At 42.1% G+C, this 25,301-nt stretch overlaps 2 protein-coding genes across 6 annotated transcripts in view; one reads left to right on the top strand and one right to left on the bottom strand.

Annotated features, from left to right (window-relative positions):
* Delta (neurogenic locus protein delta) overlaps positions 1 to 14,767 on the top strand; it is a 33,696-nt gene extending 18,929 nt beyond the window's left edge. The window contains exons 3-7 of the mRNA XM_076128315.1: positions 208 to 268; positions 5,835 to 6,092; positions 10,591 to 10,651; positions 10,812 to 12,176; positions 12,292 to 14,767. Coding sequence (XP_075984430.1) covers positions 208 to 268; positions 5,835 to 6,092; positions 10,591 to 10,651; positions 10,812 to 12,176; positions 12,292 to 12,385 — 1,839 coding nt within the window. The 3' untranslated portion in view covers positions 12,386 to 14,767. The remainder of the gene's footprint in view (positions 1 to 207; positions 269 to 5,834; positions 6,093 to 10,590; positions 10,652 to 10,811; positions 12,177 to 12,291) is intronic.
* A 381-nt stretch (positions 14,768 to 15,148) lies between these two features.
* Positions 15,149 to 24,712, bottom strand: B52 (serine and arginine rich splicing factor B52). Of its 5 annotated transcripts, XM_076128894.1 has the most exons (11): positions 24,554 to 24,712; positions 23,870 to 23,998; positions 23,583 to 23,653; positions 22,651 to 22,746; positions 21,062 to 21,146; positions 19,118 to 19,191; positions 18,669 to 18,848; positions 18,255 to 18,353; positions 17,072 to 17,242; positions 16,661 to 16,675; positions 15,149 to 16,186 (listed from the first exon to the last, which is right to left on the bottom strand). In XM_076128894.1, exons 2-11 carry the CDS (start codon positions 23,993 to 23,995, stop codon positions 15,958 to 15,960), a joined length of 1,146 nt encoding a protein of 381 aa, XP_075985009.1. In that variant the 5' UTR covers positions 23,996 to 23,998; positions 24,554 to 24,712; the 3' UTR covers positions 15,149 to 15,957. The 5 variants fall into 5 exon arrangements, with proteins under 5 accessions (XP_075985009.1, XP_075985010.1, XP_075985011.1 ...); XM_076128895.1 differs by lacking the exon at positions 16,661 to 16,675; XM_076128896.1 differs by lacking the exons at positions 16,661 to 16,675; positions 17,072 to 17,242.
* Positions 24,713 to 25,301: the final 589 nt, after the last annotated feature.

The raw sequence follows: 25,301 nt of genomic DNA, 5'->3' as shown, positions 1-25,301 counted from the left end.
GATTGCTTACATTACTACAAGACTTAGTCACTTACAAATATGGACTTGCTCAATGTGAGCTGTACGTGAAAGTTTCAAAGTTTACGGCTCTCGTAACTTGTAGGCTAATAAGTTGTTACAATTTGAGTTTCACTTCCTTTATCGACAAGTAGTTGATTGTTATCTTGTGTATTTGCGTATGTATAACATGTATGTTTCGTTTTCCAGGGAACGTTCTCGCTTATAGTGGAAGCGTGGCACGATACGAACGAAACGTCAAGATCTGATGGTAAGTCACAATCTGTTCTCTTTATAATACGATTATGATAAAAAGGGTCATGAAAATCTTCGTTCGCTTGTAAAATTCAAATCACGTCGGTCACGACTCACTCACATTCAGGTTTCACTGTAATTCTGGGTGTTTATCGTGCATTTAACGGACAGTATGTATATTTGAATGCTCATATTATCATATCGTGGAAGACAAAAATGTTCCCATGGTGTGGACGATTGGTGTTCAAGGCACGCGGCGCTGCGCGTGCTTCGCTTCGCAATGCGCGCGCTATTCTAATAAACTCAGCCTTCTGTAGGACGAAAATTTAGTAGAAATGTTCTAATGTATTCCGATGGCCGTTGACCGCCACTAGACGTCGCACTGTGAAAATTACTTACCGAATATAGGCAAATTGGTTACCTGCCTTGTTTAATATCCTTCGTATGAAAACATTCGTCTTAAGCACGCCAACGCAACCGCAAAATCATATTAAACGGATGTCATGTGCTCGAATATAATTTTAGATTGTTATCATTTATAATAATCGATTGGATAAGTTTTGCTCGTTCGTTCGATATCACAGAGGCCTAAACGCCCAATAAAGAATCGACAGTTTATGTCTTACATGCGACGTGGCGTGACCGAAAAAACGATTCCGAATGAATTGTAACCGCCCGACTCGTAAATACATCATCGTGATAATACGCCGCGTGCATCGATACACAACTCCTTGCCAGTTGCCACACGAAAAAACAAACCACTCGACTGGCTGGCGAACGAATACCGATTCCATTTTCAAAATAATATTAAAATGGCGGACGCGAAAACTGACCGGAGACGCCCATTTCTTAATTAGATTTTCATACCGCTGCACTCTGACCGACATAATTACTACTCCTGACCGACTAACAAAAAACTCCGGTGATTTACTTAGGAGATTTAGAGATACCGCGAGGTGTGTCTACGGGCCGGTTTACCGAAAATCATTAGCGTCCGAAGTGGATAGCTTAGAGGACGGGTATATTTTTAATACGGCTCGGGAGCGATGGGCGGCGCCGTCTCACTACCGAGAAATGTAACCAACAGAAATCTAATCAACCATAATAACAGGTTACACGCACGCCGTTTGTGTTCACTCACTATCGACTCACCGGGCTAATGCTTAATTAAATCACATTCGGTTTTTTATCTAATATCCAAATTGAACAGCTGCAATGGCTTAGAAAGCGACCGTTGCCTGTAACTAATTCTTTGTCGCGCGACCCTTGGGCGCGTTGAATGCTAACGCACAAGACAGTGAAGAATGGCGACACACGACTCCGAGAATCCAATATATCATAGATAAACGCGCCGCATTGAGAATCGCTCGCTCACGGCGACGTATAAAGAGATTCTTGTGCTAAACAAATAAGTATACAACAATGGTTGCTGGCAATTCTGATGTTGTCGCTCGTTCCTTCACCGAAATCTTTTGTTGTGCGCCCGAGGCGGACGAGCCCGCACCTGGTCCACACTAACGGGTCGCCGTATTGTTTACTCACTGGATGCTAAAAAATACACCTCGGAGGGAAGTCAGGGAATTTTTAAGTTTACACTTCATCTTTCGTCGTCGTTGGGCTTGAGCATTATAAAAAATCACGGAAGACGCTCCGGAAGGCTCGATTTATGATGTAACAGGCGTTGTGGCGCTCTCAGGAAACGCTGTCGACAGATGCTCAGCACATGCTCTCGGATAATAGGTGGGCACACTCCTGTCTCGTCCTGTGCTTTTGTTTACCTTAAAGTGCTTACAGACCTCGTCGGCCGCACTGTTTACGATTATTGCACTACTTTGTTTTACAAGCGAGCACAGGCGAAACTGGGATAAAAACACCGTGTGAAATCTATCGTTATGCGATTGGTAGAGGCAATTATTGGTGCGGGCCGGTGTGATGTGCGCCCCGGGCCCGGCTACCGCTCGCCGGCTGACATTACACGACCGAGATGCGATTATCGATACAGTTATGTTGTGACGGCTGCTTATCTCGGTATCCGGCCGTGCATTATTAGTCAATTCATTACTCTAGCCGGTGGTGGGCCCGTGCGCGGTTCCCAGGGCTCTCGCGTCGCGCTTATGATTACTCGCTTCGTTAATTGGCTTTCACGAAGGTTAAGCACCACGTCTCAGCCGTCTGGAAACGTAACGACTATATTGTGCAATCCTTAGCATTCATCGGATCCTTCGCGCGGAACGAAAATGTCCGTGTTTTCTCATTGAACAATAGGAATTTAAAACGCGAGCCTTCCTTCGGCCTTACACGAAATCTCTTTAAATTACATTGAGAAATATTTAATTTGGCTCCTCAAGACACTCGAGCTTCGAGTGGATGATTTATTTATCGAGTGCAAGAGGCGACGTCTCCGAGCCGCTCTTCTCCTATAGAAATATTCTTCGAGAGCGAGAAGTGGACAGTTTTATAAACAAAAGTGGCGCGTTGTTTGTGTAGTCGGTCCATTGACGAGATGTAAGTTTCCCACAGCGTGCGGCGCGCGGCGGCGGCGGGACGCGCGACCGGCCCGGGCAGGTGTCCGAATCGAGACGAGTGGAAATCGACACATCGCTTAATGATGTGGGCCTCACCTGCGGAAAACGGTCGTCGAACCTTCGCGCGTCAACGCCGCGCCGCTTCGCGGTTTCGATTTCATTGGTAAACCTCCCATCGTTAATTAGATCGAAGCGATTCATCCACGCTAGACGCTGTCAGCGCAGGACTACAAGTTAACGAGAGGGCAGGCCCGGCCGCATCCGGCCGCTCGATTATGGATCGATGCATCATATCGACGGAAGCGTCGCGTGATCACATCCCCTGTATCCCCAAAATCGCGTTTCGAACAGCCAAATCGTTCGCGTCCGCCACCGATAGCGTAGCCGAGTCAAATTATCGGTTATTTCGCTTTCTTTTGTTTTTGTTTATTGGCGTTTGCCGTTCGGATTTATTCTCGTTTTATTTGTAGTGACCTCTGGGTCCATAATTACATGTTATCTGGCGCACGGCGGCGGCGGAGCACGTACCCGATGGTGCCTCGTCCTTCTTTAAATGTGTTATTTATTTGTGAATTGGAATTACATTAATAGATCAGATAGTGGGGTACACCTTCATTTAATATAGTTACGCCGTTGAATTAGGACGATGGCTATAATTTGTGCGGTCGTTTCTGAAGAATGGAGTTTCGGCTTCGAATAGAAGACAAAAACATTGTATGAGCGCAATTTTCCTACAAATTGCTTACAGTCTCGAATGTTGTAGGGTTGGTGGAGAGCTAATTATGTTTCGTTTTAAGCACCCAATTTAATCGCAGTCCAGGGACAGGTTTGTTTTAGTTATGTGGGGCACAATTTCTTGTTAAATATATAGGCTATGATGTATTGTTTGGCTTGGAGCGAGATGACGCGCGCGGCAGCCCTGGTGCACCTGAGGCTGCAGTGCACGGTTGCCATAATTCTCGTGCGCACATTGGAACTAAATTGCACGCGGCCCGAGCTCAGTTCCCACACATCATTTTTCTAATTCCCTCCGAACTCTGCACTTCGCTTTAATAATTTCTTTGTTCGCTTCGTAGTTAAATTAAATATTCACTCACGCTCCTCCGCATAACTCGAGACGATAAAACTGATGAGTGTTGAGTAGAATAAACTTCATAATATTTAATCGGAATGAAAGCCAGATCGAAATAAATTGATAGCTTTCGTCTGATTGTATTTTCGTTAGGTACACAGCCGGCGTAGCATACGCGTTTTATCTTCTAGATTTATTGTACAGATACGATCTTTGTAAGCCTACACGGCACCGGTAAATTGTGTGCACTATGCTTTACTCCAATGTAGACGCAATAATCGTTTAATCGATATTTGAAATTTGAATCCGATTCTTTGCGCCATTTTGTCCAAATGCCGTGACAATGTCTAATGTCGGATGTTTTGCGACTTCGTTAGAAAGTTTTATTTTCGATTTGTTTACATAATATTTCAGTATGAACTACATTACTTGAATATGAGTCAGATGAGTGACGAAATTATACCGGGATGTGTTCCAATGTCAACACGGCTATTAGAAAATTGGGTAAAGAGTATTTCGAAACATTCTCGTTTATTAAAGTTAGTAAATCAATATGGGATATGTTTTGTTACACAATGAGAGACTGAAGGAGGTGTCAGTGAACTGTGACCTGTTTTCGTTCACGGACGTACTGAAGCTCTCAGTAAATTCGAAAGGTTCTCTTGATGTAAGATTACGATATCTCCTTCTCATTACGGACTTCTTAGCACTGACAAGCGAAACAAAAGGAACAATAATACCATACCGCACGAAATTAGTCGGGATCGAACGTTTTTATATACCTTTTAATTTTGTTTCGCGTCTGGTTTAATTTTATCTGCTGTTGGGATTACCGGCTTAGGAATGTACCCATCGAAGCAACAAGAGAAAAAAGTGGCCATACACGCCGAGAAATAAATAAAGGTAGAAACTGGTCGACGCTGAGATTTCTTAGCTAGGGCTGCCGCGAAGCTGTCCCAACTAGGATGGGCCACCGACAAAAAATGTTTTCTCACCGACATGACTCGTCTAATTCCTTGTATAGAACTTTAATTTGATAGCTCTAAATTGTTTCGGGATTTGTGTTTCGAAGATTTGTATCTTGTTTTGTTAAATTAAATTTGTTTCGGATTTTTATACAACATGTTAGTGTGGTGGTTAGTTGTTTTTTTTCGTGTAAAAAAGGGCAGCCCTATAAAAGTGGCACTTACGCGAGTTTGATGAATGGAGTGGCAGTTTTTCAAATCAATGCAGTGGGTAGTTTTCACAGACCGCTTTTTGCGCGTCACTTATGTAATGGTAGGCTGCCGAGCCGCGGGACTCGTCCGCCGGCTTTTTCTATGTTGCGTTTTACTTGCGTGTGCTTTACAAGTAATGTGTTACATAAAGATTGTATTAAAACTATTAATCGATCACACAACGGGCGCCGGCGACGAATCAAAACAGTGAATCACGCTTGGGAACAATGAAATCTCACGGTCGAATGCGGGCGTCAAACGGTCGACGTTAACAGGTCAATTTACTTCTGTAACCCTTTCCCACGGTGATAAACAAATATTTGTCTCTTTACCCGCATTTTTGATAATTAAAATTGTCCTGTTAAAGCGAGAATCAAGTTAGGAATTTCTAACGAATTGTGTTCAGTAAAGCTATCCTGTTTCAGTCACCAACTCTAATTCTAAAGTAAAAAATTCATAGACAAAACTAGAGGAGGTATAATAGCAAGGAGGTCGATTTTCAATTATTCATAAAGAGGCCTAATAGGCTGGCCCACCTGATGGCGACGTATTAACGAGCGCTGGCGAGCGCCATGTGCAACGGCTGATTTTTTGCCACTAAGCTATGCCATGACGTCATTAGGCCAGTCGTTAGCCATGTTAGACTAGGTGCATGTGAATACCAACACAGGCCCCACCATAAGGTCAGCGCAACGAAGATTTTCATGCTTCTAACTATGCTAACGAAATGCAAATTAGGAGTAAAACATTATTTTTCAATCTTTTCAGATACCCTAATCGCGCGCATGACGAAGCAAAGTATAGCGGATGTTGGTGGTCCATGGATAGAGGAAGAACAGCGATGGGGAGGTCCAGGAGGTGCTCACCTCAGGCTCTCGTACCGAGTGACATGCGCCGCTCACTACTACGGCTCTGGGTGCGAGGTGCTGTGCAGGCCGAGAGACGATGCTTTTGGACATTACACCTGTTCATCATCAGGAGAAATCGTCTGCAAGGCCGGCTGGACGGGCGACTATTGCTCTAAACGTAAGTTTCTTAACATTCTTTCCCTTATTGTTATAAAATCAATGTAAAGCTTACAATTGTTGCAAAATCGTTACCTGGCTTCACGATTGTACTAGATTCGAACACCCACTAACAAAAAATTCGACGCACAAAGAACTAAAAATAAACGTATAGTAAGACCGGTATAAATAGGGCTGAGTATATGGATCAGTAGGCTGTATACTAATTTTGTTTCAACCCAAATTTTCTATTCATACTGTAGGACTTTCCCCGTACTTTTCTATAAATAAGAGGCCTTGATTTTTGTAAATTAAAGACTATGTCGCATTCGCGTGTCGTCATGCTTGTCCTAAATTTCCAATATTACGTTTTATATATAGAGCGTCCCACAATTCACTCTTCCTCATTAGGCAAACGACAATTTTTTAGCCCGACTTCCTTTCATAAACATAATAATTGTGACCACATGATGTAATGGAATTCAGACACACCCTACATTCCGTAAATAAAGAAGACACCTTGTATAAACATGAAAAAGGTGAATTTGAAACCACAAACCGTTCGATTTTCGAATTATCTCGTACAACAGACACTAGGTGCAATTTACTTTAATTAAAAAACGAAAAAAAGCCGTAGAGGAAATGTAAAATTACATCCTTTAAATAATCCACGAGGTGGTTTAAGAAATCCACTTCTCACAGTCTGTATTGAATTCATGTAGTGTTTGAGTGTTAAGCGTTTCCAATAAATATGGCCACGTAGCTATTAAACTCTCAATAAGGCAAAATATGATGTTGGCATTTTCTAATACCGTTTTGACAGCTGTAATAGACCTCCTGTATAGAGTTTTGTTATTTCAAATAGCGAATAGTAATGGCACTAATTATCTCATGGCTCCGAAGTCGTAAATCGTATTTTTAATTAGTCCCATATCACTATTAGTGTATTCACATTATTTATAAGGTTATATCTACTTCCCGTGCCATCGGCCGACCTCCAAGCGAACGACTCATAATTTTAATCACTTATTTTTTGTATACAGTCTCGACTATAAAATAAGGTATATTTTGATAGTAATTACAGAATATGATTATATATTTAATGTTGAAATTTCCACGTACGGACATAATTCATTACATAGTTTTATGTGTTTCATTGTTGAGATAGTTTTGTGTGACGCACCACTTTATACTCGTGATGGGACATTAAATTTCATTACAGACTCTAATTAAAGTTTTCATATTATTTTTATAAACATCTCAAGTTTATCACAATGGAGTCGTTAGATGCTAAACTAATTGCCCATTCATACAATGTCAAGAACCTCTCAAAAGCTTATTTTATTGTTTTTTTGTAAATCTATTCACATTGATAAAAACTTACAATACTAAATTATAATTAGACGTTCACCTGTACGAAAAGATTAATTATAAACGTGTAATTTATCTGCATATTACATTACTTCAAAATTATTGCTACTCGACTGTAGTTTAATTGTCAAACTGGTCCGACGTTAACGACGCCATAATTTTCTAATTGATTTTAAAATGACATCATATTTTAGTAGGTAGTATAAATAAAATATGATATTGATCTCTTAGAAGTACATAGCAGTGAGGTGATGAATGTGGTGAATAGTGATGATGTAGCCGTGTTGTGTTGTGTTGTGGTTGTGATGTTATTAGTTTAGATATCGGTAGCGTGTGACTGCGGCCCGTGTGGCCCGTGTTTGCGTTCCATCGCGAATCATGCGTTTGTAAACAAAAGCAACGGACGCACCGCTCATTCATGAGGATCGTTCGTGTCCGGCGAATGCTTTCGCGTATCGATCATAGATATCGAATATTATAAGTAATAAAGTAGTAAGTCTGTACGTGATTACGACGTCCTGGCGTATGTTAAGCACATCGCGTCTCGTATTGTGAAACAAAGCTGTGCGTCTCGGCGAGATGCATTGTGGCCGGGCGGATGTCGCGTCGCAATCTCGGCAGCCCCACCTGCCGCCGCGTTCCCACACTCCGGCGCCGCAAAAAACGCGCCAGACGGAGACGCAGCGAGTCGCGCCGTGTAGCGCGCCCTCTCGCTCGCACGCCAGGGCTGCCCGCCACCCGCTCTGCCGTGCCGCTCAGCCTCCACGCGACAGGATAACCACGAAATCACAATTTTCTGGAAAAGTAAACAAACGACGTCCCGACCCGCGATCGATATCCGAAACATCTCAACGACGCGAACAAAAAACTATAAAATTAATTTCAAAGTTGAACGTGTGAAAGGAACAATATCGCGAGCGTAAACGGTCGTACGTTACACAAATGTACAGCAATAAAAGTCTCGGCAACCCTATCAGTGGAGTTTGTATCGGCGATTACGAAAATGTAAAAGCGAGAGAAGCGGCCATAATGTAATGAAAACAACGCTGTACGTTCGCGCACGCACACACGGCACCGCGGCCCGCAACACAGATGCCACGAACCGGGTCAAAAACACCTTTAAACGAGAACTGAACACCAATCGAAATAAACTCTGTACTTGACCGTGTCACGAGGCTTGCTCACATCTGCCGAACGGTATCTTGCCTTCTGGGAAAGCTTAACAATCCCGAAAAACTGATTTGCATGTCCCGGCAGCATTATCCTCCGTCCAGCTCTCGTTGTTAATGATAGGGTAAACATCGCGAGAGGAGCCTTTACGGCCGCTTAATTTCGCCTAATTGTTAACGAGAGTAAGGTTCTCACGGATATTACTGGTGTGTTGTATCACTCGTATCGCGAATCCCACGCGCACCTAATTTCCGTTGAAGCTAGGAGCAGATGTCGGGAGCGGATAAATATTTGCGCACCACGTGTGGGAAGGAGGCGGAGGAGACGTTCTCGGCGCTTCTCGGCGACGCTACCTGTCCTCGGCGAAGGCCGGGGCTGCGGCGGCGGCCGCGAGCTGGGACCTTGGACGCAGTGCGGCGCACGTTAGCCTTTCATTACAGATCGATACCGTTCATGTTCATTGATAATAATTAATAGGCCTGCAGGAGCCGCCCTCCCCGCGGCTTCTTCCTCTCCACTTACTCAACTAATTGCTTCTGAAGTGTAATTTTTACTACCGTTTTACCTCAGTTCGAGGGTCAAGATAAGTTCGAGTGGCTCTGGAGTGCGCTGTACATAGCACACGTATAACACTCGAGCCTCTTTGATCTGCGCTGGCGGACCGACACCGGCGCCCGACGTGCTTTTTCTACTCTTTTATGTTACCCATAAACTTTTATTAATAATTCATTGTAATAGCTCCGTAGAGGTCATGAGAAGCGATTGTTTTAAATAACAATTTATTTTATTTGCGAAAGTGCGAAGCGTTCGTGAAAGCGGATTATGTTCTTTTCAATTTTCTCCACAATAAAAAAAAAACACCACAGCCACGATAATAGGAGTAACCGCGTGAGCGAGTTCACCAATTCGCCGGAGTGCGACTTAAGCCGATTTGCGAGCTCTCTGAGCAAGTTCGGGGGCTTTACGCTCGCTCGACTGTGTTTAAATCTATAATAGTCTAGGGAGAGCGGCGGGAAGACTAATCTCTTTTATGTAGCCCCCGACCGTCTCTAAGCTCGGAGAATTCCTCGCGAACTCCGCTCCCTAGCCGGGGCTTCGCTAAAATTGCTTCCTTGTTCAATTTAGAACCGGAATAAGCCAGTTTACATTTGCATTCGTATAGGGAATGAAAGTTATGATCAAGATGGCGTCTAGTATTTTTCTAGCGAGTTAGGGGAATAGTAACGGTCGAGCGACGGTTAGCCTCCCCGCGCTATCTGCCCCCCTTTGTATTCGCTCCGATAACTTGCCCATGCGCACCCGACCGATACGACTCCGCGCCGCGCTTCTTGTTTCAAAACACTATTTTTCTTCACATCATCATACATTACCGCTTTGCCTTTCCCTATGTTATGTTTGTGTTTCGTGCGTGCCGCAATGAGCATCGACTGCTTAAAATGTACACGTCGAACGTTGTTCCTTCGGCGAGGTCACAGCAGGGTAAGGTTCTGCGTGTATATCACGAAGTTAACGATGCGCACATATAAATACACTACACTTACCGCTCTAACAACGTTAGATATAATTAGAAATCTTCAGAGTCGGCTCGTTACAAGACTGAAATATTTAGTTTCCTACGAGTGAAATTAAAGTGAAAATTTTAATTTAATGCGGGTCACGAGGTTCAGAGAGGATTTCGTCGTAGTTAGGTTGTGGTGCGAGTGAAGATAAATATTGTGTGCGCGCGACCTCGCCCCCGGTGCCGCGCCGGCCGGGACGCTAACGAACCTCTCTCTTTGTTGCACTCGCGTGTCCTTTGCTTACAGCGAAACTGCGCACAGATTCCAACGTGAATGCGAGATATTGCGCCGGCGTCGAATATCATCCGCGTGATTAAACGCTCTCGCTTCCTTTACAATTAAAGAAATCCATTAGCGAGAGCGCACATCGTGCAGCTCTTTGTCTTTGACGCGCTAACGAATGTGTTGTTTTTGTTGCAGCGAGATGCCTGCCCGGCTGCGACGCGGAGCACGGCCACTGCCTCAAGCCCGACGAATGCATGTGAGTACCCACTTCACACCTTTGTGCTAAACGTTAGCGTACCTCCCTCCGAGTCTAAATCATTCATCCTCCTCATTGTTCCGCTCGCGAGAAAGACAAACTTTCTGTCGCTCGTTATCACGTCCTATTCTTTGCTAACGAACGTTTTCTTTAATTCCAGTTGTCATTCGGGCTGGGTGGGCGAGCTGTGCGACCAGTGCGAGCGGCATCCGGGCTGCGTGCACGGCACCTGCTCGCGGCCCTGGGACTGCATCTGCGAGGAGGGCTGGGGCGGACTGTTCTGCAACCAGGACCTGAACTACTGCACCAACCACCGGCCGTGCAGGAACGGCGGCACGTGCCACAACACCGGGCAGGGCAGCTACACGTGCATGTGCCCGGCCGGCTACACGGGCCCCGACTGCGAGAAGTCGCTGCACTCGTGCACGGTGCGGCCCTGCCTCAACGGCGGCGCGTGCGTGCCCGACGAGGGCGGCGAGCTGGCGTGCGCCTGCCCGCAGGGCTACGAGGGCGCGCGCTGCGAGACGCGCCGCCTCACGTGCTTCGACCAGCCGTGCCGCAACGGAGGCATCTGCGAGCCGCGCGCCGCCGGCTACATCTGCGCCTGCCCCGTGGGATACGCGGGTACGGACTGCGCGCTCGAGGCCGACCCCTGCGCCGCCAGCCCGTGCAGGAACGGCGCCACCTGCATGCGGGCCGGCGACGGCTTCAAGTGCACCTGCAAGCCCGGCTTCCGCGGCAACCGCTGCGAGATCGACATCGACGACTGCGCGGGCGTGGTGTGCGAGCACGGCGGCACGTGCGTGGACCTCGTCAACGGCCAGCGCTGCCAGTGCGCGCCCGGCTTCCTGGGCCCGCAGTGCGAGACCCGCGTGGACCTGTGTCTGGCTAAACCCTGCGCGAACGGAGGCGAATGTTTGGTTCTCGACAACGACTACGAGTGCCGGTGCCGGCCCGGTTTCGCCGGCAAAGACTGCAGCATCGACATCGACGAGTGCGCCTCGTCGCCCTGCCGGAACGGCGGCACGTGTCGGGATCGAGTGGACGGCTACCACTGCGCGTGCCCGCACGGTTGGGGCGGCAAGTCGTGCACCGTATCGCTGACCGAGCTCGCGTCCAAGCCGGCCGGCGGCCACCTGAGACGAGTGGGGGACGAGGTGACGGAGGAGGAGAGCCTGTCGGGGCGGCAGGTGGCGTGGATCGCGAGCGTGACGGCCGTGGTGCCGCTGGTGGCGCTGGCGGCCACCGTGGCCATCGTGTGCGTGCGGCGGAGACGCAAGCGCCTGGCGCTGGCGGCCGACGCCGAGGCGCGGGCGCAGAACGCGGCCAACGCGGGCGGCGGCCACGTCATCCGCAACACGTGGGGCAAGTGCGACGCGCCCGTGGCCGAGTGCCAGAACGCGCACAACGCGGCCGCCGAGGAGTGCAAGCGCAAGACGCTCAACACCGAGAGCGCGCGCCTGCTGGCCGCGCTCGACCCGCGCCTGTCGCGGCTCTCCGCCGACTCCGCCTACTGCGCTAATAGGTCAGTATCTACTTTTGATATCGAACGTTCCGAATGACGTCGTCTCGTAGGTGACGATTTATTTCCTATTTCTTTTTAGAACGCGTATCTGACCTGTCAATTTTTTTTGTTCCAGCGATACGTCGCTAGTGAAGCGAGCGCTAGAAGGCGGAGGGGTGTACGTCCTGGACGACCATTGCCTGCCGCCGACGTACGCCACGCAAGTGTAGTGACACCGCGACAATGGACCAAATAACTTATTTATTCACAACGGACGCTAGTGCGGAACAGGCTGTGCGCCGAGTGTAAATATAGCGATAAAAAGTGTAAAGTGACATGTATAAAACGGCTAGTTTTAAGCGTTCCGATGTATTTATTTAAGAGCGATTCGTACGCCCCTGTAAATAGTATTGGCGGGACGGATCGCGTTGTTTCCGCCCCTGATCGGCGAGCGTCGCCCGGAGTTTCGGCGGCACCCAGCGAGGAGAGCCTGGGCCACGCCGCGGCTCGCGCCCGCGTCACGTCAGGCGGCGCGGGCGCGAGCCGGGCGCGGCGTGGGGCCGTGCCGCGGGCGAGGACCGCGCGAGCCGAGGGGCCGGTGGACTCGGTCCACGTCGCGATCTCTGTAGGTATCGGGCGACGGCGGCCGCAGCTCGGTCCGCTGCGCGGCGCCGGCTCGCGACGCGACCGCGACGTACATCGTTGACGTCATGACTTGTGCTGTCGGGTTCATCGTTTCCAAAGATTCTTGACTCGGGACGTTCGACGTAAAATTTACGTTGGATCTTCCGACGCTGAAGTATAGTGACAAATCTTGACGTAAAACTTTTTGACTATAAATTGTAGAATAAATGATATTGACGACATTTTAGGTTATATGTAAGGTCCCGGCAGCACGGGTGGTACCTGTGACGCGGTCGCGCCGCGAACTCTCGCACCACTAACACTATCCCTCTAGACTCGCACCACTATACAAGCCAAACCGTGCGTAAAATAAGATTAGACTAATTTATATAAAAAATGATAATAATAATAACGCGAATGATGCGTTCATCAGTTTTACATTGATTTATATTTTTGTGATTGACTAATTGTTGTCATTTGTTCCTATGATTATGATAGTGAATATCTCACATAAAAAATCTTGTTCAGGTTTTCTTGAAAATCGACGTAGATTTTTTTCTTTCTTACTGTCCGTACTCGGGATGTAGTTCAGTTAGCACGATAATGTAACGTTCCTGAGCGAGCGAGCGCCTCTCCCGCCGGCTGACTGCCGTGCACGCTGCGGTACCGCATGCAGCCAGTCGGAGTCGCGCCCGCACCACACAAATGTTCACACGCACGTAATTAGTCCATAGGTTAAAATTAACTTCAGTACTTATAGAAACAAATTGTCGAAACCTAAGTCATTGTGTATAAAAACGTAAGTTTTAGTATTGTAAGTATATTCTCCATTACTTTTGTAAGAGTACTGAGACAATATAATGGCGTCATTAGGCAACATAAGACAAGACTCTGGTTGTTTTAACTTATTTATTTTAATAGGTACAGTTGTCGAGATATGTTGTGTTTATAACTTTATAGATTCGCCACTTGGCGCTCCACACACTTACTTGTAATGTGTGAAGCGTCGACCACGAATCGTCTTTATGAAATAATTTATGTTAAATTACAATTTTATAAAATCCGTGTAGATATTATGCGGTAAGTGATAGGTATTATTAATTCTTATGTTGCCTTTTGTACTCGAACGTAGATTAAAAAGGTTAAATCGACAAAATTGTAAAAATATGAATAGACTGATGATCAATAATAATTCTTGTATTTAATTTTTTAAGATGACAAATAAGTTTAAATTATGAGCAAATAAAAAAAAACATCCAAATGTACTAAAATAGAATCATAATTTTTGTACTTAATTGATCACAGTGAACCTTTCATTTTTCTTATTGAGAATATCCTGATGTCGAAATTATGATTTCCATACAACAATAAAATGACAGTATTTTTAATTTATTTATTACATCTGTATCATTATAATTAATGTGAATTTCTTTAATTTTTTAACAAAATCAATGTTTAATTATTTTTTGAGCTTAAGTTTACAATTGACTGATGTGAAAATTGACTAATTGATATTTTGGACTCAATTTTATCAAATCATGAATGTATTTGTGATGTATGTGAGTATACTGAAAGATAAAATTTCAAATCATTCCATTTCTTAGCTAAGTAGCCTTTATCTGTAATTCTTATATTTTATTTCGCTATTTTCTTATTGTTTTGTTTATTTTGCATGTGAAACCAGTGATTGCCTAATTATTCTACATTTCGTCCATGGTGGACAAAGTACAATTTATCTATCTTAGTATAATATGTTACCTTTTGGTATATTCACATAGAACTAATGTTTCAAAAGAAAAATGAAAGTAATCTTGGTGAGGTGAACTGTAACCGATAATTCCATAATAGATCGTAACAGAATAAAAGTCATATTGTATTGCTATTGCGGTGATATATTGCCAGCGAGTGTTTGTGACGAACGTGTAATTATTGCAGTGGATGCAAACGAGAAATAAAATGTTAATAATAAACAATTGTTTACAAAAAATTACAAAGGACATTTCATTTTTTATTAGCTTAACCCTAGACACTTATTGATAACTACACAATAATTTGATCTATTGGGATTAATTATTTTTGCAAATGCAATCCTCGAGATACATACCTTGGTAGCTTTGGACTTGCTAGCGAGTAGGAATTCCGAGGAACTTCTTCTTAATTTGTGGATTGCAAGACAGTAGGTACCAGTTGACATTCATGATAAAGTATGTGATAACACTATATAGCAGTGAATTTTATTATGAAAATCCGGTATATTACTCTGCATAATGTATGTGTAAAGGTACTTCATAGAAAAAATATTATACCGGACCTCTAGAATTCCCTTGGAAATATTTGGTTGGTAGAATGATTATAAAATAAAACAAATATTACGGTACAGCCTTATTTATTATTTGGTTATTTATTAGTTGTAACAAATACACTATTTACAAAATACGATACGATTAGTCTAACAAATAGAATGAACTAAATGTTTAGACAATCTTGTTACAATTTTACCCAAAAATAGGTAATTTCTTGCAATGTTTCGTCAACTTTGTTACTTAAAGGGCAAAAATGAGTACATTTAACTTTGAATTCAGTTTAAATGCAAGAATTGACTCAAGAATACGCAACTAAAATTATAAAAATTATAGGTTTCAACAAATTCATAATTATAAATTAAATTAAATTACAGTCACATTTTCCCTAGAATACTATACTTAGACAATATAAGTATCTAGTTGCCCACTAGCCCATGAAGCGATCCTAAATAACCTACAGACAAATGACACCTATTACTCAATGTGAGACAAAATGATCGCAGACATGGTGCGCATTAAAAACCTTATATTACAAGTCGTGACTTCAAAAGAACGCGAAAATAGATATGTAGGGACACATCCTCTGAAGAAAAAGACTTAATTGTACTTTCGTGTTTCATGCCAAGGTCTATTTGCGCACGTCAATTAAATTCGTATACATTCATGTCCTAGCAACCGACGCTAGCCCAGAACGGTGTCGGATACCTCCAAATTGCCGACAATATTTAGGTAGAAAACTAGCAATTACAAGTTGGCATTGAATATTGACCTTACACAAGTCCAAATAATGTAAAAGTAAAGTCAGAAAAGAAGTCACGAATCCATAAAATCTATAGAATATACCTAATGTGTAGCTTACAACTAAAGATGTGGTTTTAGTCGCCACTGCGCGGTGAGCGATCTGTACTCGCGCGGTCCTGTGCGTCTCCATTCTGTCGCGGGGAGGCGGAGCGCGACCGCGAGTGGGAGCGGTCGCGTGACGCAGAGCGGTCGCGGGAGCCAGAGCGAGAGCGCGGCGAGCGGGAACGAGACCTCGACTTGGTCGGGCGACGTTCTTCCTCGCGCTTTGGAGACGCTTCCTTGCTACGAGATCTAGATCTCTCCCTGTTAATTTTATTATATGGTTATTATAAGTCTTCAAAACAACAATCGTTTAAGAAATCATCATAAACTGTACAAACTGATTGTAATTTAACCTTTTCATTATTATTTTGGATTGACTAAATGCAGTGCAATTAATTATAAACAAGTTTGTTAAAGATTGCATTAAAGCTTTTAAAATTGTTAATTTTTAGGAATAGTTTGAGAACATACACTGACACCATGTGATTGAAACAACAAGTTATAATTTTCTAAAGATGATGCAGCGGAGTGATTTTGTTTGCAGATTGTTATTTACAGCATTTGAATATAATTGTTATTTTGATCATTCTCATTCATATGCTCTAGAACAAGATTATTAATCTTTAGCACTTTTCGAGTGAAAGAAGCAAACCTGAAGTTAGTTAGGTTATAAATCAAGTGTTTTAAAAACATACAGCAAACCGCTAAATAAAAACGTTAGCCTCATACGCTCACCTTGGGACGACGTCTCTGCGAGTTGCGGGAAAAGATGGAGCGAGTTAATAATGTATTTGTAATGTGCCATCAATATTAATAATAACAGGATGAATTTTGTTAACACGTGGAAGCCAATAATGGGTTTAGTTTGGATAATATCTGACAATAATGCTCTAACGACTTGTGAGATTATTTTTCAGTGTCTCTTCTTAGTTTCTTATATCCAACCAACAGGGTCCAACACAAGAAACGAAATTAATAATATACAGGAAAATTCTCGATGGTAGATATTTTTTATTGGGCTACTGTAGGACCTTATTATAATATAGTTATCAAATAATATAACAACAAAAAAGCTGTGGAATAATAAGCTCACAAAATTCGCACAATCGTCAGACTAAACGATTGAAAGCACACGTGTAAACTTACTTGGATGCAGCTTTCGGCGATCGTGATTTAGAGCGAGAGGGAGATTTGTCGCCGTTCCTGTCTGGAGAGCCGCGCGGCGATGCTGAGCGGCGGTCGGATCTACGCGACTCCGAGCGACGGTCAGACCTGCGGGTCGCCGAGCGGGACCGCGACTTCGAACGACTGCGATCCCTAAGCGACACGCAGATCGCACCACAGAAATGGTAGTAATAGCTGGGTTTAGTTACGTTCTCTACTATATGCACGGTTGGTTAGGAAAGTTGCACGTCACAGACAAAAAGCTACCGAAAATCTAAAAAAAAATACACAATTTGCTGATACTTAAGTAAGTCGTGACATGCCACATTCCTAAACCTTCCGTTGAAACACAACCAAATGTGATACAAAAATAGTTATAAATAAATACATTTTGCATCACATTAGTAGTCAAAGTAAATGCTATCTAATACAAACATCTATAAGTTGATGTACTATTCACTAAGTACTTACATTTTTAAATTTTGCTCAGCGCAAGTAATAACACACCTAGCCAAATGAACACTAGGTTAATTTTTATATATAATCATGCATTTTCCTTTATTATTGTATTTAATTGCTGGAGCATTTGCATTTGAGAAAGTAATTGCATGCAAGCGAATTGAATTCAAGGGGAGACTTGACTGTGAATTTAGCAGACTACTTAGAAAACCATAAGAACTCAGTGCATTTAAAGCCCCATCAAGCTTCACACAATGCTTAGAAAATATTCATAATGTACATAAGTATTTATATTTGATTATTAAGCTAAATAGTCTGCTCCTCTGTGATTGTGACTGCTTCAACTATAAGATGAGACCTATCGAATGCTTCTGTTTATGTCTAATCGGCTATTTAAATGGCTACACGCCGTTGAACTGTACATGATTTATTTATATTTATTTTCGAGGACCTTGCTACGTAAGAAATCAATTTTAACACATATTCTGAAATCATCAATTTCACCAAGAACATAACAGCAAACAGAAATAAGATGGAATAAAAAAATCTTACGTCAGATCAAGAATAACCATATAAAGCATAGAATTGTAAGAAATATTCGGAATAATTTGCAGTGTAAACTGCTCTAACATATTTATGTAGTAATATTTTCCTCCCGATAACTTACATAGCAAGGTCGCAGATATAATAGTCACTGTATACTCACTTGGAACGGGATCGAGAGCGGGACTTCGCCGCGGGACTCTTGCTCTTTGGCCGAGATTTGGAGCGAGAGCGGCTGCGCGATGAGCGACGAGAACGGGACCTGAAGGCATGTCATAAACATGTTACTAACTATTCAAGTAAAAAAAGTAGAATATACAGATAAAGAGACATCAGTTAGAAATTTATCAACAAGAGCTTTCAGCCCCGAAAGATGGTAAAGATATAGTCTCATCATTCGAATTTTGATGGGAATTTTTATATTAAAACAGAGAACATTTACCATTTGGTTATCTGGCGTAAGTCATAAGGGATTCGTAAATTCTATCTCTAAGCGGCTCTTAATGATTAACATATTATATAGCAAAGACTCTAATCAAAATAGAAATAACTGATTTCTGTGTAGTAATTTATATACCTGGATCGGCTGCGCCTCCTGTCACGGGAGCGGCTGCGACTGCGGCTCGAAGAGGAGCGGGTCCTACGACGCGAAGATCGGCCAGCTTCAATCAAGCGAATGCGGCGTCCGTTCAGCTCAGTGCCATCCAACTTCTCGATGGCCGCGCGCATGTCCGAGTGGGTCGCGAATTCCACCACACTACAGAGGAATAACGCTTATGAACTTCGTGTTTGTAGTACATAGAAATAATAGCTGTGTGATATAAATACAGTCAGATAGAAAGTTATCAACAAGAGCTTTCTGCCCCGAAAGATGGTAAAATGTATAGTATCATCATTTAATGTGTAAATTGAATTTTTTTTAAACTGGTTCTGAGAAAATACTTCAATATTTAGCACTTGCAGAGTATCTTAATCCCCATATAAAATAATTTGTTTTCTAATAGAATATTAGTTTTATCAACTTACCCTTCATTCCTGTGCTGCTTATGAGCGTCAGCATAGGTGACTTCACCAGCTTGACGCATATAATCTTTCAGGTCCTGTAAACCAATAGCGCATATTAATTTTGTACTAAAAACGAGTTTGTAAAACTTTTCCAAAAATTTACATCAGAATAAAAAATTATCATCAAAGTATTCAGCCCCGAAAGATGGTAAAAATGCGATATCATCATGAAAACCTTTGGAAAAGTTGTAATAATGTACAAAATATAGAATGTTTGCTTCCTATTCTTCTAGATATGTATCGGATAATAGCGTATGTATACATAATTATTGATATTGAGACAAGAATCTTGATAAACAGAAAGATGAAACGATAGGTGCTAGTCACAGCGTTTTCGTACGCGGTTATCTTTGGGTTATCATTGTTTACTTGTGAAATGGTTAATCATCCAAAGTCATCCTTCAATATTCTGTAAGTTTTTGCTCCTTTTCCGAGGTTTTGTCAAGTTCTTATGTATTTAGCATGTCAGCGTCTGAGTCTCTTATATACTTGTGGTATATTTCCCATCAACATCACTATTTGCACTTCCACTAGGTCATGAACTGTCCGAAACGTCCAGATTCCATTTACGGCTTAAAACTTTCTGTTCCCGTCATTGCTTGGATCTGCTATTTATTCTAGCCTATTTTATCCTGCTCCGCATTGATTTCTGCCTGCTATTCGTCTCTGGCTGTCAATTTGGGCTCTGATTGTCCTCCTATTTGAACTGCCATCAGATTATGTCATGTTATTTGGTTCTCCTTAGTTTGTATTTCTCCAAGATCTCCGCTCATGTTCTTTTTGTGTGTCAAGTGTGCCTTGCTCCTCGCTTATAGTCTTCGGTCCCCAGCTTTCATCCATGTGTCGTAAACAATGATACCGTACGAATTATCCCGTTACGAAAAGCTGATCAAGCCAAAATAGGAAAAAAATAACGTACGAACAAAATGATTGATATAATCGTTCACAATAAGCGCTATTGCTCAAAATGAAATAATGCCATTATTGTGAACGAGAAATGTTATAAACTTAAAAGTTAACAATGAAATGAATTTAAAATGGGAGATTGCACATAACGAGAAACGGCTCCTGTTGTCTGTGCCCCCCTGTCGACTTTACCTTGTCGGGGGCCACCGGGGGCTCGTCAGGCTGCGAGGGGCGGGGCGGGGGGTAGTAGGGGCGTCATCGCGTCACCACCGCGCCGGGACCGATCCTAACATCGCCACAGACCACATCGCACACGCTACATCGAGGACTCTGGCCACGTTACGCCACCTTCTGTTGTTTTTAAAAATTATCTATAAAGCTCGTAAGTAAGTTTGGTACAACACTTGTATAAAATACAATTACTGTTTTTAGAATAATGAGTGTTATGCACAGTGCTAATTCTGACAGTTTAAGTATGTAATGTTAAGCTAAAGTTATGATGGTTACTATTCGACAAATTATTTTGTATTTTATGTTTTTATTAGTAAAGCAGACAGGGTGGTGTAGTCTCGAGGCCGTGAAGTTGTGATCCGATGCTAAGTCCGCAAGTGGTCAGTGTCCTTAGGCTGCTGTTTGACTTTCAGTGAAAGCGCCTGGCGTTGTTCGGGCAGTATTTATCGCTCCAGTTCTCGTTCCTCAGACATTTCTCTCAAATATTAACCTTTGATGGTCTTCTCTAGTTTATTCGGTCTTCATTCGACTCGAGTCCAGTTCTCCTCCATTTGCGGCTCCTCTTATTGTCCAAGTGTTCGTTGCCGACAGCGATGAGTCCAGTGGCGTCCATGGTCCCGATTTCCTCATGCTCGCGTAATGTAAGGTCTCTCCGGGTGATGTCGGTCCGCCCAGCCCTCAAAAACCGTGAAGAAGCTCATGTCCGGACCCTGGGTGATAGGTGATGGAATGATGATGGGCCCAATGCCGGTCCAGCGCAGTTCTTACCTGCCAGCTAATGCGGCTAGATAGATTTTCGATGATTAGGCGATGCTCGGTGCGCGTTGGGGGTCCGTATCTATAACTGTAGTCACTGCAAAAGAAAAATAATGGTTATTTTCGCAATACAGACTTGGGGAAACGTGAGGAGATTTCTTTTGTGAGTTTTGGTAGCTTCTAATAACATTGACAATTAAATTCTACTTAAATATTTGTCTTAAATCAAACAGCATGTTGATTTTTCCATGCCAGTTTCTACACCTGAAAGAATTGTGCCTTTATTGAAATATGTTAATACTATATATCATTAGAATTATAGCGTTTAACATCAATACTGCTTTTAATAGAGTAAAAAGAGTAAATTTTGTGTTTAACACCATCCATTGGATGATAAATCTTTTCATTTCAAAACTGGATGTCTGAAACCAAATTAGGTTTTTGTACTTACGGATAATGCCTGTAATAATATAACATACAATACATTACAATACTAGAAACACTACCTATACGGCGAATATATTGAAGAAGCTATAGAAATAATATCATGTAATTTAAGGACAAGTATAAAACTAACAGCTGAGCAGTTTATTTAGGGCCACTACAAATAGACAGAACTTCATGTTGTCAATGTAATTGTAAATGTAGATTGAGCAAATCTAATTATCAAACCTGTGATTACAAGTGAATACAGTTAGGTACATCTATAATCATCAACTAGAGGTACTCTCTACTCTAAATCTAAATGCTGCTTCATATCTAATTTTATAACTAATGTGTTCAGTGTAAAAAATAAGTAGTGTGTATAGGATAGTGCCTAGTTTAAAAGAAAAAAAGCATAGCAAAACACGTCCACAACAAATACTTAAAAACACAGGGCTGTTACGCAAAAACAACAGAGACAATATATGAGATAACTCAAGTGTAGATTACAGCTACAAAAATAAGGTACGGAATTGATACATATGAAAAAGGGTATTAGAATGATGGTACCAATACAAAAAAAAAAGGATCGCTTAAACATGCAGAAGTAGGTTATTAGTGAAAGTAGAGGGATTTGGTATGTGTAATATTGCTCAGAATATAATAATATAATAATTTCCTATACAAGGGGATTGAAGATATTATCAGTATAATCAGCAAGCGCAAACAAATCAAATTCCTTGATCCATTTCGAGAACTGGCTAAAAATATAGCTTTATGCCATAAGAAAGAGGCAGAAGTTCCAAATTATCAAGATATTATTATTTTCAAAGCTTGAGCAGCTTAGTAATTTTGAATGATTGTAACATCAATCGAAATTCATTAACGAAACATTTCATAGTAATCTTGATAATAAGCAGCATTGTCAGCTCTAAACCCTGCAGCAAGCACAAACAAATCATTTGATTTATTTGAAAGACTGGCCAAATCGGTCCCTGGCAGAAAAGGGGGTATGTTGTTGCATATCATGCCCGTGTTAGTTAAATACAGACGGTTCGCGTCTTGGCGGCGGTCTCCGCGGCGGCGGCGGCGGCAGATCCCTGCAGCGCCAGCGGTCCGAGCCCCGCGGCATGCCGCGCGCGCGCTCCACCGACACCCTACAACATAGCGACACTCACTCGTATCGCGACCGGCCGCGGTCGCGCTCGTAGTAGCGGTCGCGGCGGTAACGGTCGGCGCTGCGGTCGATGCCCCTGGCCGGCTCCACCACCACCCTGTAGCACACCCGTCGGTACTGTTAGCACTGCCCACCCCATCCTCGCGTCACTTCCACGCCACTCTCTTAATCAGCCCCCATACGCACTATGCTTAACACATAATGCGTATGGAGGCTTAAAGGCTTACCAATTGGCAAAAAGGCTTGCCTGACTTAATGTTCATTGGGAATTGAACCCAAGGTTAATAATGAGAGAATTTTGAAACTGGTAGGCCAATGTTTTGTTATGCAAATAAGTGTTACAAATAAATGTGATTTCATAATGTTTATAAGACCTGAAAACAGAAATTGACCAGGTTCATATGTTTGGCAACATTCCCAGGTATGCCTAGAAAGCAATATACATACTGTTGAGAAATATATATCTAAATAAATTTTGTGATAATTGGTTTTCCACACCAATTGGTAAGCAGACATAGTAATGGAGCAATAAAGCTGTCCATTTAGTCCAACATTCATCCAATACCCAGTACAGTAGTTGGTTTATGAGAACAAGGCATCAAATGCGATTGAAACATTTGTGAGCACAAAAAAAGTTAAGAAAGAACACATTCAGTACCATACATTCCATACACATCTCTTTTACATAAATTTCATTTCATTCCTTATAAAATCAGATCTCCATACATTCACAGTGATGTGGAGCCGGCTGATAAAAAAAAAATATTAAATTGAAATGAAATTATAAACATCACTAATCTAGATAGCTTTGATTTTACATTTGTATACACTAGGGGATTTGGCAGTATTTAACAAAATATACATACATTTATACAAAATTGTTCAACCATACAATAATATTATTGTATTTCAGACTACAAGTATACACCTTACCTTTCTCCTAGTAATTCTTTCCCATTTAACTCATACACAGCATCGTCTGCATCTCTGAAATCCTCAAATTCCTGTCGAAAAGAAAATAATAATATTATAACACATATAACATAAAATATTTGGTATTATGTTGGGGACGCAATGGCTCTTTTAAAAAGATGATAAGAGAGTAGAGTACTATAATATATTTATCTTTTTCTAGAGTACTTTATTATCTTTAATTCATTGACCTTGGGAGATTAAACTCCCAACTTTAACAGGATTTTATAATTTATTGTTATACTCACCACAAACCCATATCCATTTTTGATAAGTATATCTCTGATTCGACCGAAGCCTTTGAAGAATTTTTCCAGGTCTCGATCTCGTACGCCGAACGGCAAGCCGCCGACGTACACCCGAGACCCAACCATTTTCTGTGATAACAATATACACAAACACGTTAGAACGTATACTTAGAAGTAAATTTGTATCATGTATTACAAATAGACCGGTTTCGGAATAACAGACCAGATTTCTAGAACATAATTACTTGGCTAAATGCGTGGCGGCATATTTTCGCCCCCGCGTGGAGTTACTTAAAAGCTCAATTTGTGTGAAATTATTGATTAAACATAGTAATACTGGCATGAAATCACTATAGTTACCCTTCTATTGATGCATCGATACGCAAGATTCGTTATAATATTGATTATTCGGGAGCACGTTATCACAAAAATACAAACATAGGTACTTACGTCGGCACGCGCGAAATCGCCGATAATGGTAAGTAATTATATTGAACCCATGATTTATAAAGCATAATATAATTTTCGTAATTAGAAAGAACATCAGCTTCCTGCAATTGCACAAACCAACATACTCATTCCAAGATTCTCCCGCGTCCTCTTGATATCGAACAATATGGCTGATGGCTGCTTGCTTTCCTGCGAGGCGAATATAATTATGAGGATTTCAAGTGTTATATTTACCTTACTAATTTTGACGGCTTTTTATAAGCTGTTTACGGAAGAAAATAGGCTTTTGACAAGCCTGTAACAGTTTAAAACTGTTTGCAAATATAATTAATTGCGGAGATTTCCAGTGCGTCGACACGTGCACGATTTCTGTAAGAGCGGAAGTTGCTAGAGTCGGACTCGGCTCGGTTTTATTCGAGTAGTACGCGTCGAGTCGACTATGTTAAGGTTGACATAAATTATGATTAGTTGAAATTAATATAACTAGTACTACCAATTATATTGTTTTAATATGGATTTGTCCGAAAATAATAGCAAAGTACAGATTTAATAAAAAATAGTTAATTGCAGATCACGCAGGTTTTATGAGCCGTTTGAATCATTTAAACGGTAAGGACAATCGAATGAAATAGAAATATCAGTCGAGCAAGTGATTGATGTGTTCATATATTTTGTATTTCTGTTTGTCTGCTCTTTTGATTAAACCCAACTAAACACATTTTATTTAATTAATGTAAAATATATTGTAGATGATCATAAGGAAGAAAATATTTCGTGCAAAGTTTATAATTAATTGAACAATATTTAAAATTATTTAGATATTAGAGATTTCCCATAGTCGAGTTAGATATTATGAGTAGATTACCAATCCGATCATATCTCTAACCGGATGCGGTATATTGTTGCAAAAGTAGAAAAAAAGTTTTTTTCGGTTCCTTGTGCAGTTGCTGGTAGCACCAGTTTTTTTTTTCTGCGAGGTGTT

Source organism: Anticarsia gemmatalis, chromosome 21, assembly GCF_050436995.1.
Source record: "Anticarsia gemmatalis isolate Benzon Research Colony breed Stoneville strain chromosome 21, ilAntGemm2 primary, whole genome shotgun sequence".
Lineage (NCBI taxonomy): Eukaryota > Metazoa > Arthropoda > Insecta > Lepidoptera > Erebidae > Anticarsia > Anticarsia gemmatalis.
Note: the sequence above shows the minus strand (reverse complement) of the source record. Positions and strands in the feature narration are given on the sequence as shown.